We start from the raw sequence: 18290 nt of genomic DNA, 5'->3' as shown, positions 1-18290 counted from the left end.
GGGGGCTATATTTGCCCCTCCTCCTAGGACCTTCCAGACCATTATTACAGAATCTTCCTCCCTTGAGCCTGGAGCACCTACCTAGGGTAAAAAGTATCATGACATAATGGCTGGACTCCCTGGCTCTGAAGCCACTTATGAGCCGCGCACCCTTTGAGTGCTGCCTTTAATCGTTCTGTGCCTCAATTTTCTCACTTGTCCCTATGAGGATAATAATAATAATAATACACCTACTTCCGAAGGCCTCAGCAGGAAGAAATGACGCCTGTCAAACTCTGAGCCCAGCAAAGTGCTTGAGCTACAGGTGGATTATCAGCATCGTCGTCCTACTCTTCCTGCCCATGTCCATGAACCCTTCTGGGCCTCTGCACGTACTCTGCAGGGCAGCGGCTCTTACCTGGGAGCCCTGACCCTGGTGAGGAATAGCAAAGAACCCCCAAACCCACACCACACACCGACTTTTGTATAGTGTCTACAGAGTACTCACACCGATTATCTTGTTTCACCCCAACCACCATGTAAGTGGGTGCTTTCCTTCTTATTTATTTATGGAGGCTTAGGACAGGCAAGGAACTGGGACTAGGAAGTGTCCGGTGCAGGATTTGAACTCAGGCCGGCCTCCCACCCCACCCCTCTGCCTCCCCAGGCGAGATGACTCCCTCAAGAAGCAGCTCGTTCTTTCAGGCCTTCTTTCTGGCTCATTCCAGGAACAACGGACCCTTCAAACCCTCCTCCATATCCACAGGGCTTATGGCCTCCCCAGCTGCCCTGCTGGGGAAGTTCTGCTTTTTATCCTCCCTGTCCCTCCACAGAAGTCTTCCCAAAGCGCTCGAGAGTAAAATGGCCTCAGGTTGCTGGGGCTAAGGGGATGTGATTGTCTCTTCTCTGCCCCTCCCTCCAGGGCACCCGGCTTCTGCCCGTGGGTTCTGCCTGCTCCCTATGCCACCCACATCTGGGGCTGGGCTTCTTCTCCACCGCGGTGGGGGTACGTACTCACCTGCATTTTCTCCAGCATCTCAAAGAACTCCGACGACTGAAAGACAAAAGCAGGGGACAGAAAGACAGGGATCAGCCAGGAGGTCCACCGCAAAAGCCTCTTCCTCACCTACTATTGGGAAGCTGAGCCTGGGGCTTCTCCAGGAACAAAATTCACTTGGATCAACACAGAAGATAATTTGATTTTGCCTTTGCAGGGCTGGAGGGCCGAACACCCCATACAACGGGAGAGAGGCGAAGGCACTCCTGGGCTGGCAAAGGAACGGTGCTGGGGGAGCAGACACTCGGCCTCTGTCAAGGAAAGAGGACTGCGGGGCGCTGGGAAAAGCCAAATTCCACAAACGCCTATCATCCTCGGGATTCAGCCTCTGGCAGGAGCCATGTTTAGGATGTTTTCAACCCAAAAATGGGGCCAAGGTGTCCAACACAAGCGGCGTTCCAGACCCTGATACAGAAAACCAACCAGTCAAAGCAGAGCTGCTATGGCCAGAGCAGCCAGGGAAGGTGGAGGGAGGGCCTGCCATGCCACCTCTGCCTCTGCCTGCCCGGTCCCCTGCCCCCAAGGCACCACTTTAGGACCCTAAAACTGGTAAAGCAAAGCCTGGACCAAGGCCTCCAGGGGCCTAGAGGGGCTATTTTTTTTTCTTTTTCGTTTTTTTTTTTTTTTTTTTTTTTTTGAGATAGAGTCTCGCTCTGTCGCCCAGGCTGGAGTGCAGTGGCGCAATCTCAGCTCACTGCAACCTCCGCCTCCCGGGTTGAAGCGATTATCCGGGTTGAAGCCTCCTGAGTAGCTGGGATTACAGGCACCGCCACCACACCCAGCTAATTTTTGTATTTTTAGTAGAGACAGGGTTTCACCATGTTGGCCAGGCTGGTCTCGAACTCCTGACCTCAGGTCAGGTGATCCACCCACCTAAGCCTCCCAAAGTGCTGGGATTACAGGCGTGAGCCACCGCGCCCGGCCTAGATGGGTTATTTTTAAAATCCCAATTGCACTTGTCCAAACCTTTAACCTACTTTGGTGCCACCCTGTGTATCCGGGAAAAACGAAAAGGAGAAAAGGGAAGTGGAATGGAAGCGTGAGGGGCTGGCAGCTCTACCCCAACAAAAAACGCAGAGGCCACCCCACTTCCCATCCCCTGAAAACAGCTACCCTTCCTCAGACTAACGTCACTGCCCACGTCTGCACCAGGAAGCTAATGAGTGCCCAGAACAGACAGTCCCCACTGAAAACGAGAGAAAAAAAAGCAGGGACGAGGAACACTGTGTGTGTGTGTGTGTGTCCTCGGTTCTTCTTCGGGCAGAGGTGGGGCCTCCAAGCACTCTCCCTACCTCTGCAGGCACCCGTGGGCCAGAACTGCCTGGAGCTCCCATTGTTCCCAGAATTCCCAGAACTGCCCTGGGAAGGAGCCTGGTGAAGTCCCTGGAGAGAGCCAGTCCTGCTGTGGACTCCAAACAACCTCTGTCAGGTCAAAGCCAGCGTGTCAGAGGCAAAAAGCCTCTGACCTACCAGCATTTCAGGATCCAGCATCTAGAACCCCCGTGTATGAATGCACAGAGGTGGGCTTAGGGCACCCACATCCAACTCCCTCAACCAGAAGGGAGCTGCCAAACATCCGGATGCAAACCTCCTCTTCCAACTTGCTCAGGTGCACGTGCACCACCCACGCGGGGCATTCTTACCATCTCCAGGCTTAGGAGACCAGGATTACCAGACGTAAAGAGCTTATACCAATCAATAAGGATAGAAAGATGAACAGGAGGAGGATAATGGAACAGAAATAATCAACATGTTAAATACACAGACTTCTGACCCACGATTCCACGTCTAACAATCCATCCTGTAACACACTTGCAATGTACACAAAGACAGGCTCAAATGTTCACTGCAGCAGTTTCTAACAGTAAAAAATAAAAACACCTTAAATGTCTGCAGAAAATTGGTTAAAAGAAGCTATATTCACAGAATAAAATACAAGTACTATAAACTATAGGTCAATAAATTAGGTAACGTCAATGAAATGAACAAATTCCTAGAAAACACAACCTATCACAACTGACTCAGTAAGAAACAGAAAATCTAAAGACATGTAACAAATAAAAAGATCAAATGAACGATTAAAAAAAAAGACGCACAAAGAAAAGCCCAGACCCAGGTGGCTTCATTTGTAAATTCTACCAAACGTATACAGAAAAGTGAATACGAATTCCTCACACTTACTCTCAAGAAAGTCAAAAGAAAGCCCAGAGAATGGTAGAAAATATTTGCAAATCATATATCTGATCAAGGACGGGTCTCGACAAAAACCAACTCTTACAACTCAGTAAGAAAAAGACAATTCCATTTAAAATGGGCAAAGGGTCTAAATACACATATCCCCAGAGAAGACATACAAAGGAACAATACGTACATGAAAAGACACTCAAGCCATTAGTCATCAGGAAATACAAATCAAAACCACGAGATACCACTCATACCACTAATGTAGCTATGATCAAAAACCAGAATATCACAGATGTGAGCAAGGACGTAGAGAAATCAGATCCCTCATCTGTTGCTGGTGGGAATGTCAAACAGTACAGCCATTGTGGAAAATAATTTCACAATTCCTTAAAAAGTTCAGCACGGAATTATGACCACATGACCCAGCAATTCGACCCCTAGGAACATACACAAAAGAATCGGAAGCAGGTACTCAAGCAAATACTTGTACACAAACATTCATAACTGCAGTATTCACTCTTGCCAAACGGTGGGTACAACCCAAATGTCCATCAACTGACGAATAAACAAAATATGCTATATCCCTACGATGGAATAATATTCAGCCATGAAAAATAACGTACTGATACATGCCACAACACTGCTGACCTTTGAATGCATTACACCAAATGAAAAAAGGTAGAGATAGGGCCAGGCGCGGTGGCTCACACCTGTAATCCCAGCACTTTGGGAGGCCGAGGTGGGCGGATCACGAGGTCAGGAGATCGAGAGCATCCTGGCTAACACGGTAAAACCCCGTCTCTACTAAAAATACAAAAAACTTAGCCGGGCGTGGTGGTGGGGCACCTGTAGTCCCAGCTACTCTGGAGGCTGAGGCAGGAGAATGGCATGAACCCAGGAGGCGGAGCTTGCAGTGAGCTGAAATCACGCCACTGCACTCCAGCCTGGGTGACAGAGCGAGATTCCGTCTCAAAAAAAAAAAAAAGAAAAGAAAAAAGGTAGAGATAAAAGACCATGATTCCATATTTATCAAATGTCCAGAGTATGCAACCTCATAGAGACAGAAAGAAGATCACGGATTGCTTAGGCTGAGGAGGTTGGGGGGTTGGAAGGTGATAGCTAAAAGGTACGCGTTTCATTCCAAACCAATAAAAACGTTCTAAAACTGACTATGATGGTGGTTGTACAGCTCCATGAATACCACCAAAAACCACTGAATTGTACACTTTATTTTATTTTTTATTTTTTGAGATGGAGTTTTGCTCTTTTCACCCAGGCTAGAGTGTAATGGTGTGATCTCAGCTCATGGCAACCTACACCTCCCGGGTTCAAGCGATTCTCCTGCCTCAGCCTCCCAAGTAGATGGGATTACAGGTGTGCGCCCCCACACCCAGCTAATTTTTGTATTTTTGGTAGAGACTGGGTTTCACCATGTTGGCCCGGCTGATCTCAAACTCCTGACCTCAGGTGATCTGCCTGCCTCGGCCTCCCAAAGTGCTGGGATGACAGGCGTGAGCCACCATGCCCGGCCAAATTGTACACTTTAAATGGGTGATTTTATGATATGCAAATTATATCTCAATAAAGCCGTTCAAAAAAACTATGCAATCATTCAAAAAGACAGCAACAGATTTATGTTGCTTACATATGACACTCTCCAAGATATATTAAGTTGAGGGATAGAGGAAATCAGAGACAATACATTGAACATAATCCCAATTTTATAAAAACAGCCAGGCACGGTGGTTCACACCTGTAATTCTAACTACATAGGAGGCTGAGGCAGGAGGGTCACTAGAGCCCAGGAGTTCAAGGCTGTAGTGAGCTATGATCATGACACTGTACTCTACCCTGGGTGACACATCTCTTAAAAAAAAAAAAAAAAAAAGACACCATAAAGCTACCTATATTATGTATGCATATAAATTCATAGAAAATGATCTGGAAGACTATACCTCAAACTATCCAAAAGCCATTACATCAATAAATGAGGGGTCTGGTGCGGTGGCTCACACCTGTAATCCCAGCACTTTGGGAAGCTGAGGCGGGTAGATTACTTGAGCCCAGGAGTTTGAGACCAGCCTGGCCAACATAGTGAAACCCTATCTCTACTAAAAACACAAAAATTAGCTGGGCGTGGTGGCGCACACCTGTAATCCCAGCACTTTGGGAGGCTGAGGCGGGCGGATTACTTGAGCCTAGTGAAACCCCGTCTCTACTAAAAATACAAAAATTAGCTGGGCGTGGGGGTGCACACCTGTAATCCCAGCTACTCAGGAGGCTGAGGCATGAGAATCGCTTGAACCCAAGAGGCGGAGGCTGCAGTGAGCCGAGATCCCTCCACTGCACTCCAGCCTGAGTGACAGAGCGAGGCTGTCTCAAAAGAAAAAAAGAAAAAAAGGCCGGGCGCGGTGGCTCAAGCCTGTAATCCCACACTTTTGGGAGCGAGAGGGGTACGAGTCAGGAGTTTCGAGACATCTGGCTAACACGGTGAAACCCGTCCTCTACTAAAAAATACAAAAAGACTAGCCGCGAGTTGGCGGGTGTATAGCTACCTCGGGAGGTGAGCAGGAGAAGGGAAGGGAGGGGAGCTGCAATGGCTGAGATCGGACTGCACTCTCAGCCGGGCGACAGAGCGAGACTCCATCTCAAAAAAAAAAAAAAGAGAAAAGAAAAAAAGAAAACAAACAGAAAAATGTGGAAAGGACATGAACAAATGATTAAAGAACACACATAAAATGACCAATGAACACATGGAAACAAGCCCAACCTCTCTAGTTACAAAAGAAATTAAGATCACAGTAAGATAACATCTTTCACTATCAGATCGACCAGTGTTGGCAAGGGTATGTGGCAGGAACATATTGCTGGCAGGAAAGAGAAATGGTACAGCCACAGCGTCCAGTCTGCAGGCCCAGGCTGCAGGAGCTGTGGGTGAGCACATACCGGATACAGCTTTCCTCAAGGCATCATGCGTCCAAAATGTTCAAAATATCCATGTCCTTTGGTCCAATAAACCCACTCTAAGGAATGTACCCTAGAACAATATCCGGGCCATGCCACAAGAACACACATGCAAGGATGTTTATCCCAGCACTGTTTATGGGCCAAAAGGTGTGAGCGATGGGGGAAGTACCCAGCCGTGAGAGGAGAAGTAAGTAAGGCACAGGAGCACACTTACAATAAACTACCACAAGAGGAGTTGTGTTCATGATGCTACTGCAAAGATTCACAATGCATTGCTAAGTGAGAAAAACAGGGTTTTGAACAAGATGATCCCATTTTTCCATTAAACAGAATGTGTTTGTGTATAGAGGTGCAGGACTGCATCTGAGGGCGTGTATCACCCCACGGAGAAAATATCCTGAAGGATACACAACAAAATGAGGCTGAAGGTACGGATGATTTTTCCCTTTTTGCTTTTCAGTATTTATTTTATTTATTTATTATTTTTTTTCTGAGACGGAGTCTCACTCTGTCGCCCAGGCCGGCATGCGATGGCACGATCTCAGTTCATTGCAACCTCCGCCTCCTGGGTTCAAGCAATGCTCCTGCCTCAGCCTCCCGAGTACCTGGGACTACAGGCGCCTACCACCATGCCCAGTTAATTTTTGTATGTTTAGTAGAGACAGGGTTTTACCATGTTGGCCAGGCTGGTCTTGAACTCCTGACCTCAGATGATCCGCCTGCCTCGGCCTCCCCAAGTGCTGGGATTACAGGCATGAGCCACTGCGCCCGGCCTAGGTTCCACGTCTTTTTATTTTGGTTTGTTTTTGAGACAGGGTCTCCCTCTGTCATCTAGGTTGGAGTGCGGTGGCATCATCACAGCTCACTGCAGCCTCAACCTCCTGGGCTCAAGCGATCCTCCCACCCCAGCCTCCCAAGTAGTGGGGACTACAAGCACCCACCACCACACCCAGCCAGTGATTGTATTTTTAGTAGAAACAGGGTTTCATGTTGCCCAGGCTGGTTTTGAACTCGAGCTCAAGCGATCCTCCTGCCTCAGCCTCCCAAAGTGCTGGGATTATAGGCGTGAACCACCACACCCAACAAGTTCCACCTCTTGAAAGCATCAAAGAATCTGTGGACACATCTTAAAACCAAAATGTCAGTGAAGGCTTTTTGCAAGACATGAGATCCCAGACAGACCTTAGAGGATCAACAGAAGGGGGTAAGGAGGGTGTGGCAGCAGGAACTGTATGGGCAAAGGCAGAAAAGAGAATCCGTTTGGCACACAGTCAATGAAGAGTTAGTGGATCAGCCCAGCTGGCCGGAGGCCTCTGGGTCAGACATCCTGAAGATCAGACGGGAGAGCAAAGCTGAGGCCTGGGCCTGAGAGATGCTGAACACCAGAACTCAGCCTTCGGCTGCAAGGCGGTGCAGAGCAATTTAGGTTTAGGTGCAGCAGAAACACACAGGAGGCAGCAGAGCCTGGTGGTCGAAGCCCAGGTCTGCGGAGTGGGCTAACTGCTACTGCCCAGCTATGGTGCATGAAGCATGTTAACTTCTCTTCATTCCTCTCTTAAGTTCCTCACCTGAAAATTGAAGCAGGCCGGGAGCGGTGGCTCACGCCTGTAATCCCGACACTTGGGGAGGCCGAGGCAGGCAGCTCATTTGAGGTCAGAAGTTCAAGACCAGCCTGGCCAACATGGTGAAACCCTGTCTCTACTAAACATAGAAAAATTAGCTGGGTGTGGTGGCGGGTGCCTGTCATCCCAGCTACTCGGGAGGCTGAGGCAGGAGAATTGCTTGAGCCTCAGAGGTGGAGGTTGCAGTGAGCTGAGATCGCGCCACTGCACTTCAGCCTCAGTGACAGAGTGAGATCCTGTCTCAAAAAAAAAAAAAAAAAAATTGAATCAAATAGTCCTTGACTTTAGCGCTCTTAGGCAGACGAGGTGAGAACAGGTGTAAGAAGTGCCCAGCCAGGGCCTGGTCTGTGTGAATGCCCAGTAAATAGCAGCTCCGAGAAGGAGCTATTGGAAAGCTCCGTCTGGAAGGATGCTTTGTCCTGTTGGAGGTGGTCTAGCAGTTTCAAGATGGTGTTTCTTGATTTCACCGGTCTTCCCAGAGACAGTATGCTCAGATGACTGTTAGAAATGAGTCTGGCTGGGCGCGGTGGCTCACACCTGTAATCCCAACACCTTGGGAGGCCAAGGCAGGAGGATTACCTGAGGCCGGGAGGTTGAGACCAGCCTGGCCAACATGGTGAAACTGTGCCTCTATCAAAAATACAAAAATTACGGCTGGGCATGGTGGTTCATGCCTATAATCCCAGCACTAAGGGAGGCCAAGGCAGGTGGATTACCTGAGGTCAGGAGTTCAGGAGCAGCCTGACCAGTATGGCGAAACCCTGTCTCTACTAAAAATACAAAAATTAGCTGGGCATGGTGGCATGCACCTGTAGTCCTAGCTACTCGGGAAGCTGAGACAGAACTGGTTGAACTCAGGAGGCAGAGGTTGCAGCGAGCTGAGATCGCACCACAGCACTCCAGTCTGGGTGACAGAGCGAGCAAGACTCCATCTCAAAAGAAAACAAAATATACAAAAATTAGCCAGGCGTGGTGGCACGGGCCTGTGATCTCAGCTACTCGGGAGGCTGAGGCAGCAGAATCGCTGGAACTCAGGAGGCGGAGGTTGCAGTGAGGCAAGATTGTGCCACCGCACTCCAGCCTGTGTGACAGAGCAAGACTCCATCTCAAAAAAAAAAAGAAGAAGAAGAAGAAAAGAAAAGAAATGGGTCAGAATGAAGATGCCCCATGGCCTGGGGCTGGCACAGGTGGTGAGAAGGGCTATGATTCAGCCTCAGCCATGAGCAATGTGCTGGGTGAATGATCCTTGCATGGACAGTGCCCAGCAGCTGAAATCAGCCAGTGGCAGCATGGCCTCGGCTGGGCTGGCCCCACTTCTCAGTGACTTGCTGCACTTTACAATGGGACAGTTGGCAGGGAGTGAGTCTCCTTTTCCACCTAGAAGCAGCATGACTCAGGCCAGCCGGGAACAGCAGCTCAGGCTTTCGGACACACCCTTGTCCACATACCCTGAGATGGCTGCGTACAGCCAAGGGCACATAGCAGGCACTCAGTTAATGCTCAGGGCACAAGCAGGCACTCAGTTAATGCTCAGGGCACACAGTAGGCACTCAGTTAATGCTCAGGGCACACAGCAGACACTCAGTTAATGCTCAGAGGACACAGCAGGCACTCAGTTAATGCTCAGGGCACACAGTAGGCACTCAGTTAATGCTCAGGGCATACAGCAGACACTCAGTTAATGCTCACTGACTCATTGGCATTGCCCCAGAGACTAAAGTCCTGCCCGGGGCAGCCTTCGGAAGGAATCTCCCTCCACCAGGAAGCCAGCCACTGGATTTTCACAGAGGCATGTCACTGGGTCTCCTCATCAATAGCAGCGTCCATGCAGCTGTCTAATGTATTAGCAGCAGCAGCTCTTGCCACCCAAATCAGAGCAGTGGCCAGCATTTCCCCGTGGGCTCTGCGTTCACAGCCAGTCAATAGATAACCATGCAGAGCCAGCACTCAGCCGAGGAACTCTGCCTGGGCCAGGGGTTCCACCCCTGTCCCCGCTGCCTCCCGATACAGAAACAGCCTGGTCTTCCTTCAGAAAGACAGAGTCCTTGGGGAGGAGGATGCTGGAGGAGGTCCCAGGTAGCAGGGGCAGACGTGAACAAGAACCACAAGAAGCAATTTCGGCTTGGGAAATCTTGAGGAATCTTTCCCAATGCCCCTGCTTGCCAGTTCTGGTGCCAGCCCACTGCCCAGGCAGCAAAGCAGCAGAAGTGATGGGAAAAGATAATGTTCATGTGAGTCCAGGACCCCCTCTTTCCATCTCACCACTCTGTGCCCTCCCTGCCTCCCCCTGGTCCACAGCAGCTCTACACATGGGCACGGCTTCTCCTGCAGACAGGCAGGCACCTGTTCCTTCCCTCTTGCTGCACCCCAGCTCGTGAGACCCCCGCCCCTGCAACATTCTTGCCTCTCCCTCCTCTCTGACGCTAGCTGGAGAATTGACACTCACTGGCCCCACCTGCAGCGTGCTGGGTCCCTGCTGGGCTACCTGCCCTGGCCCTGGGCTCCTCTCCTCTGCTTCTGGAGGTGGGAGTGTGTTTATATGTCAGCAGCCTTGCTAAAAACCCTGCTCCTGGGAGGCACCACACACCCATGCTCATAGAACGACGCTGTCTGAGTGCTTGCGCCTTTGCGTGGGACTGAAAACACGACTGCTAACTCGCAGGGCTGTGGCAGGGCCACACAGGCCAGCGTGTGCAGAGCCTGGCACACAGGTCGCTCAATGAGCCCTCATAATCGCCTCTTCACCCCCGTCTACCCCAATCCAGGACACACAGAGGGGGCAAGGCCACGTCAACGGCAAATGAGAAACATTACCAGAAGACAAGGATGGAGGAGAAGGGGTTTTGCACCTCCGTGGGTCCCAGGAAAATGGAGGGGAGATGCGGGCCAGAAAGTGCTGGAGGGAGAAGAAAACAGGTCAGAGTGAGTTTCCCATCCCGATGGAGAGGGAAGACATGACCAAGGAAAAGGATGTCTGGAGAGTTCTCTAAACCCATTTCTGGAAAGCTGGGGGAACTGGGCACGCCCTGGGAGTGGGATGGGACGTGTCCCATGTTGTCTGAGCACTGAGCATGCCACACTGCCCAGCTCTGCCACTGGCCCAGCAGTCCCCATCTGCAGGGCAAGCAGGATGAGAACCAGCTGGCCACCAGGCTGGCTGCAGAACAGAAGGTCCTCGAGGCAGAGCTCTTTGTTTGCTGTGATCCTCGTCGTCTCCCTGTGCTATTAACAGAACTGCCTAGCACACAGTAGATGCTCAATAAACATTTGCTAGATGAATGACTAAGTATTCTGCTAAGCAAGATGCAACGAAGCAGGCAGTGGAGGCCGAGTCTTGGCCTGGGAATGGCCAGGGCGGGCTTCTTGGGATGGCTAAAGTCAGGGCTGGACGGGCCGGTGTTACTGCTATTAAGAGCTGTCTGTGCTCTGGCCACAGACTGCATCCCTCACCCTGGATGGCCAACCCTATGCCCAGTGGGTGCCCCCAATAATGAACTGTCCTCCAGAATCAGGTCCTGTTCCAACCAAGTCTTCCCCCACCACCCCCGCCAAGCCACCTGCTTGCTCCTCTTTCCCTTCTCTGGTCTCCCTTTTCCACTAACTCCTGCCGCTCACGGCTCCTCTGCTGTCAGAGCGTTTCAGAGGTACCATTTCACTGTGTCACTGGGGCCAGGAGCCTGCGATGGCTCTCTGTTATGTGTGGCCATGGTAATACCACAGAATCACCCAGCGGCTGGTTAAAACACAGTTTCTGGCTGGGCATGGTGGTTCACGCCTGTAATCCCAGCACTTTGGGAGGCCAACGCAGGCGGATCACCTGGGGTTGGGAGTTCGAGACCAGCCTGACCAACATGGAGAAACCCCATATCTACTAAAAACACAAAAATTAGCCAGGCGTGGTGGTAGGCACCTATAATCCCAGCTACTTGGGGGGCTGAGGCAGGAGATTCGCTTGAACCCAGAGCGGGTAGAGGTTGCAGTGAGCTAAGATCACGCCACTATACTCCAGCCCGGGTGAAGGAATGAAACTCTGTCTCAAAAAAAAAAAAAAGTTTCCTAGGCCCCACCCCTGGAGCTGCTGATTCTTGGCCAGAGAACGTGCGTTTCTAACAAGTTCCCAAGTGAACAGCCTTTGAGAACCACTGACCTATGGGGTTAACCATGTGGAATGCTGGTGCTGTGCGGGAGGGACCATCTCTGAATAGAGATGCCAGAGCAGAGACGTGGCAAGGTGGGGAAGGGTGGGAAGATGGTTGGGTTTTTATAGGACATCTTAAATTAGGCAGACTCATATTTAAATTCTAAGGACTAGAAGATGCAAATGACTTCAGGCACGAGGCAAGCAAAACCTAAACAGCGATGGGAGAAGGAAAGAGATGGAATCCGTAGTAATTAAAAACCTCCCAACAAAGAACGGTCCAGGGCCAGATGGCTTCATAGTGAAGCTGACCAAACACTTAAAGAAGAATTAACACCAGTCCTTCTCACACTCTTCCAAAAATAGAAGATGAGGAAACACTTCCTAACTCATCCTATGAGGCTGGCGTTATCAAAGTGACACAAAGGGACCACAGAAAACTACAGGCCAATATCTTTATGGATAGAGTCAGAAATCCTCAACAAAACACCAGCAAACCAAATCCGACGACATACTGTTATATTCCATGACGAAGTGGGATTTATCCTAGGAATGCAAGCTTGGTTCAACACAAGAAAATCAATGCAATAGGCCGGGTGCGGTGGCTCACACCTGTAATCCCAGCACTTTGGGAGGCAGAGGCAGGAGGATCATCTGAGGTCTGGAGTTCAAGACCAGCCTGGCCAACATGGTGAAACCCCGTCTCTACTAAAATTCAAAAGTTAGCCGGGCGCGGTGGCACGTGCCTATAATCCCAGCTACTCGGGAGGCTGAGGCAGGAGAATCACTTGAACCCAGGAGACGGAGGTTTCAGTGAGCCAAGATTTGCGCCCCTGCACTCCAGCCTGGGCAACAGAGCAAGACTCCATCTCAAAAAAGAAGAAAATCAGTGTAATATATCACATCAACAGGATGAAGAAGAAAAAAACATGATTATCTCAATTGATACAGAAAAAGCACTTGACAAAGGCTAATATCCTTTCATGATATAAACACTCAGAAAACTAGGAATAAAAGGGAACTTCTCTGACATAAAAGGCATTAGAAAGAAATAGCTAACATCATACTCCATGATGAAAAACTAAAAGCTTTCCCCTCAAGATGAAGCAGCAACAAAATAAGGAAACTCACCGTCACCGCTACCATTCGGCGTACTAAAAGTACCAGCCAGAACAAAGAAAGAAAAGGTATCTACCATGGAAAGGAAACAGTAAAACTATCTCTATTTTCAGATAAGATGTTCCTACATAAAAAAAAACTCACAGATTGCACACACACACACACAAAACCTACTAGAGCTGATAAAGGAAGTCTGCAAAATTGCAAAGTACAAAAATCAGTTGTGTTTCTATATACCAGCAATGAACAATCAGAAAAGATAAACAATAAAAATAATAAATAAAAATAAACGATCAGAAAGAAAATTAAGAAAACAATTCCATTTTAAAATAGCATTAGGCCGGGCGCGGTGGCTCACGCCTGTAATTCCAGTACTTTGGGAGGCCGAGGCAGGCGGATCACGAGGTCAGGAGATCGAGACCATCTTGGCTAACATGGTGAAACCCCGTCTCTACTAAAAACACAAAAAATTAGCCAGGCGTGGTGACAGGCGCCTGTAGTCCCAGCTACTCTGGAGGCTGAGGCAGGAGAATGGCATGAACCCAGGAGGCGGAGCTTGCAGTGAGCCGAGATCCAGCCACTGCACTCCAGCCTGGGCGACAGAGCGAGACTCTGTCTCAAAAAATAATAATACAATAAAATAAAATAGCATTAAAAATAATAAAATACCTAGGAACAAATTTAACCAAATGCTGGCACACTAAACACTATAAAACATTGCTGAAAGAAATTAAAGAAGACATAAATAAATGGAATGACATCCCATGTTCAGCGATTGGAAGATTTAATACTGCTAAGCAGGTAGTACCATTCAAAGTGATCTACCTATCTAACACAATCTCTATCAGAATCCTAGCTGGATTTTTTGAAGAAATTGAAAAGCTGATCCTACATTTGATAAGGAAATTCCATCCAGAATACTCAAAATCTTCTTAAAGAGGAAGGTCGAAGGTGGAGAACTCCTATTTCCCAATTTCAATACTTACTATAAAGCTACAGTGATCAAAACCGTGTGGTCCTCGCCTAAAAACAGGCATTTGAACCAACACGGTAGAATTAAGAGAACAGAGATAAACCCACACATCTATGGCCAACTGTGTTTTGACAGGATTGCCAAGACCAATCCTAGGGAAAGAATGGTCTTTTCAACAAATGGAGCTGCAAAACAACTGGATATCCACATGCAAAGAATGAAGTTGGTAGTTCTTTTTTTAATGTTTTTAATTTTTTGAGCAATCTCTCTGCTGTTTCACATAGCGACTGCACCAATTTACATTTCTACTAACAGTGTTACAAGAGTTCCAATTTCTCCACATCCTCAGCGATGCTTGTTATCTTTTGTGGTTTGGTTTTTTTTTTGGGGGGGGGGGTTGTTTTGTTTTCAGACGGAGTCTGGCTCTGTCACCAGGCTAGAGTGCAGTGGCGCAATCTGGGCTCATCGCAACCTCGGTCTCCTGGGTTCAAGCAATTCTCCTGCCTCAGCCTCCTGAGTAGCTGGGATTACAGGTGCATGCACCACCACACCTGGCTAATTTTTTGTGTTTTAGTAGATACAGGGTTTCACCATGTTGGCCAGACTGGTCTCGATCTCCTGACCTCATGATCCGCCCACCTCGGCCTCCCAAAGTGGTGGGATTACAGGCTTGAGCCACCGCAACCGGCCTCTTCTGTGGCTTTGATATTAGCCATCCTAACAGGTGTGAGGTGATATATCACCGTGGTTTTGATTTGCATTTCCCTGATGATTAACGACCCTCTCATATCCTGTTGACCACTCCTATGTCTTCTTTGGAGAAGTGTCAAGTCTTTAGTACACGTTTTTTGTTTTGTTTGGTTTTGTTTTTGTTTTTTGGAGACAGAGTCTTGCTCTGTCACCCAGGCTGGAGTGCAGTGGCACCATCTCGGCTCACTGCCTCATCCGCCTCCCGGGTTTAAGCGATTCTCCTGCCTCAGCCTCCCAAGCAGCTGAGATTACAGGTGCCCACAACTATGCCCAGTTAATTTTTGTATTTTTAGTAGAGACGGGGCTTCACCATGTTGGCCAGGCTGGTCTTGAACTCCTGACCTCAGATGATCTGCCTGCTTCAACCTCCCAAAGTGCTGGGATTACAGGCTTGAGCCACCGCACCTGCCCCTTTAGTGTCCTTCTTAAATCAGGTGAGGCTTTTTTATTATGGAGCTGTAGGAGTTCCTTATACATTTTAAAAATTGACCCCTTATCTGATCTATGGTTTGCAAATATTTCCTCCCATTCTGTAGGCTGCCTTTTCACCCTGTTGATTGTTTCCTTTGCTGTGCAGAAGCATAATAATTCTATCTCTATAAAATAGCTAGGATGGGTAAATCTATAAAGATAGAAAACAGATTCGTGATTGCCAGGGGCTTAGGGGGAAGAGAAAGTGGGGAGTTAACTGCTTAAAGGGGTACTTATTTGGGGATGATAAAAATATTTTGGAACTAGGCAAGGTGTGGTGGTTCATGCCTGTAATCCCAGCACTTTGGGTGGCCAAGGCGGACGGATCACTTGAGGTCAGGAGTTTGAGACCACCCTGCCCAACATGGTGAAACCCTGTCTCTACTAATAATATAAAAACTAGCCAGGTGTGGGTGGTGAGCGCCTGTAATCCCAGCTACTCGGGAGGCTGAGACAGGAGAATCGCTTGAACCTGGGAGGCGGCCACTATTTACTTATCTCTCACTAAGCTGTCAAGCAGAAATGCAAGCTCAGTGTTGCTGAAGTGTTCAAGATAAGCCAGAAATCCAAGATCAGCCAGATTTTGTGTGAGTCTCCCAATTTTGTACCCGGATGACACAAAATTTTAAAAATCTCTCCGTGGACCAAACGCAATCATTCTATGAGCCAAATCAGCCCCCAAGTTTCAGCCCCAAACACAAGTTTCAAGCGACGGAAGCTGCTGAATGTTGCTGAGCTGGAAGATGAGATGATATGACGCCATGCTTTAGGAAGTCGCAAGGCATCCTCTGTTGGGCACTGGTGATGTGCCAGGCCAGCACGAGGCACTGAATCAGGCAGTTTACAGACGCCACTCCGTACGCCTCACATGGACTCAGGGAGGGAGGACGGGAGGGTTGGAGACGAGACTGGTTAAGCAACTTGCCCAGAATGAATCCTGATTCAAATTCAAATCCAGCAAGGTTTGCCAACTCAGCATCTCACGTGCATGTCTGACAGGCACCTCAAACTTCCCAACTTAGAGTCCAAAACAGGAACTCCCATTCATTCTTTCCCTCTAAAGCCATCTCGGTAACACTCAGGACAAAGCCCAAAGAGTCGGCCGGGCATGGTGGCTCACGCCTATAATCCCAGCACTTCGAGAGGCTGAAGCTGGTGGATCACCTGAGTTCAGGAGTTCAAAACCAGCCTGACCAACACGGTAAAACCCTGTCTTTACTAATAATACAAAAATTAGCTGGGTGTGGTGGCAGGTGCCTGTAATCCCAGCTACTCCGGAGGCCGAGGCAGGAGAATCACTTGAACCTGGGAGGCGGAGGTTGCAGTGAGCTGAGATTGCGCCACTGCACTCCAGCCTGGGCGACAAAAGCAAAAACTCTTGTCTCAAAAAAAAAAAAAAAAAAAAAACTCCAAGAATCATCACTGATTTCTTGATCCCTCATCCCCGACGTCCAATCCTCCTGGCAAGTCCACCATCACAAGGCATCCCAAATCTCACCAGCTGTCGTCACCTCCACTGCCTCCCTCATCTCATGGCACCTCAACTGGACAGCGCCTCAGGCTCCTGCCTCCTTCCAACCCCCCTCTCAAATCGGTTCCCCACAGAACAGCCACATGGCCTTTTTAAAATTTGTTTCTGTTGTTGTTTTTTATTTTCTTTTATTTTTTAGATGGAGTCTCGCTCTGTTGCCCAGGCTGGAGTGCAATGGCACGCCTTCAGCTCACCACAACCTCTGCTTCCACCTCCTGGGTTCAAGCGATTCTCCTGCCTCAGCTTCCCGAGTAGCTGGGATTACAGGTGCGCGTTACCCCGCCCAGCTAATTTTTGTATTTTTAGTGGAGACGGGGTTTCACCATGTTGGCCAGGCTGGTCTCAGTCTCCTGACCTCAGGTGATCCACCCGCTTCGGCCTCCCAAAGTGCTGGGATTACAGGCCTGAGCCACCGTTCCCAGCCCACGTGGTCTTTTGAAAGATCAATCAGATGAGATCAGTTCCCAGCTTAAAACTCTCCACTATGCCACTACCCACACCCTGCCAGGGTCCAGAGAGGCTGGGCCATTTCTGTCTGGTCACAAGGTCCCTGGTCCCCTCACGGCATCCTGGAGCCCGTGGTGGTGCAGCCTGAGATTGGGGAACTCCTTGGTCCAACCTTACAAACAAGTGTCCTGTCACTCCTCACACTCCTCCCTGAATGTTCACCCTCAAGAAAAGATCTTTTCCCCTAGAGAAAAACATGATACAGCCAAGGAGGGAGAAGAAAGGCAAGAAAACAGCCAGTCCCGGGCTGGCAGCAGGCAGGGGAATGAGGAAGAGCCTCACAGTCCCCACCTGGCCAAGTCCGCCTGGGTCCCCCATGTTCACCAGGAGGAGGCACACAGGGCCTGCCAAAGCTGGAACTGGGGTCTGCAGAGCCTGCAGGGACAGTGTGGCTTGGCAGCAGAGGACCACGACTCACACTCTCCTTGCTGGGCCTCACACTAACTAACCACACTCTGAGGCTCTGTGACAGGACACAGGATCCCCAGAACCACAGCCCAAAGAAAAGAGGGCGGGACCCGCAGCCTGGCCAGCTCCAAGCGTCCAGGCCAGGCGGCAGCCTAGCTGAGGAGTCCCTCCCTCTCTCGCCCTGGAAACTCCCACCTGGGCACAGCCTTTGGCTGGCCGTGGGTCCCCTCGGGCCCTGGCAGGGAGCCGAGAAGGCTTCCCAGAGGAGCACAGAAGTGAGTTCTCTCCAGCCCTCTGCCAGGACCCACCTCGAATCTCCAAGCGAGGGAGGAAAGGCCCGGGTGCTGAGTCTGTCCCCTGCCCTCCACGTCCCCCACCCAGAGGCCCCTCTGTCCCTGGTCTCCGTTCCTCCTTCCCCTGAGTGAAGGGTGGCTTCCATGACCCATGGCAGGCAAACAGCCGCTCGGGGCTCCCTGCTAGGTGACAACAGGAGAGGCTCTGTTCCCCACCCCCTCCACGCAGCAGGGCCTGGACGGACATCCCTCCACAGCCCAGGGACACTCACGAAAATGTACTTTAAGAAA

General features: G+C 49.7%; 1 protein-coding gene across 5 annotated transcripts in view; it reads right to left on the bottom strand.

Moving 5' to 3' along the window:
- Positions 1-18290, bottom strand: part of RAP1GAP2 (RAP1 GTPase activating protein 2) — a 271104-nt gene that overhangs the window by 79832 nt on the left and 172982 nt on the right. For all 5 annotated transcript variants that reach the window (XM_017867164.1, XM_017867151.1, XM_017867163.1 and 2 more), the window contains one exon: positions 998-1033. In XM_017867164.1, the coding sequence (XP_017722653.1) occupies positions 998-1033 (36 nt within the window). The remainder of the gene's footprint in view (positions 1-997; positions 1034-18290) is intronic.

Source organism: Rhinopithecus bieti, unplaced genomic scaffold (genome assembly GCF_001698545.2).
Source record: "Rhinopithecus bieti isolate Rb0 unplaced genomic scaffold, ASM169854v2 scaffold_22, whole genome shotgun sequence".
In the NCBI taxonomy this organism is placed as follows: domain Eukaryota; kingdom Metazoa; phylum Chordata; class Mammalia; order Primates; family Cercopithecidae; genus Rhinopithecus; species Rhinopithecus bieti.
This window is presented reverse-complemented; position numbering and strand designations above follow the sequence as displayed.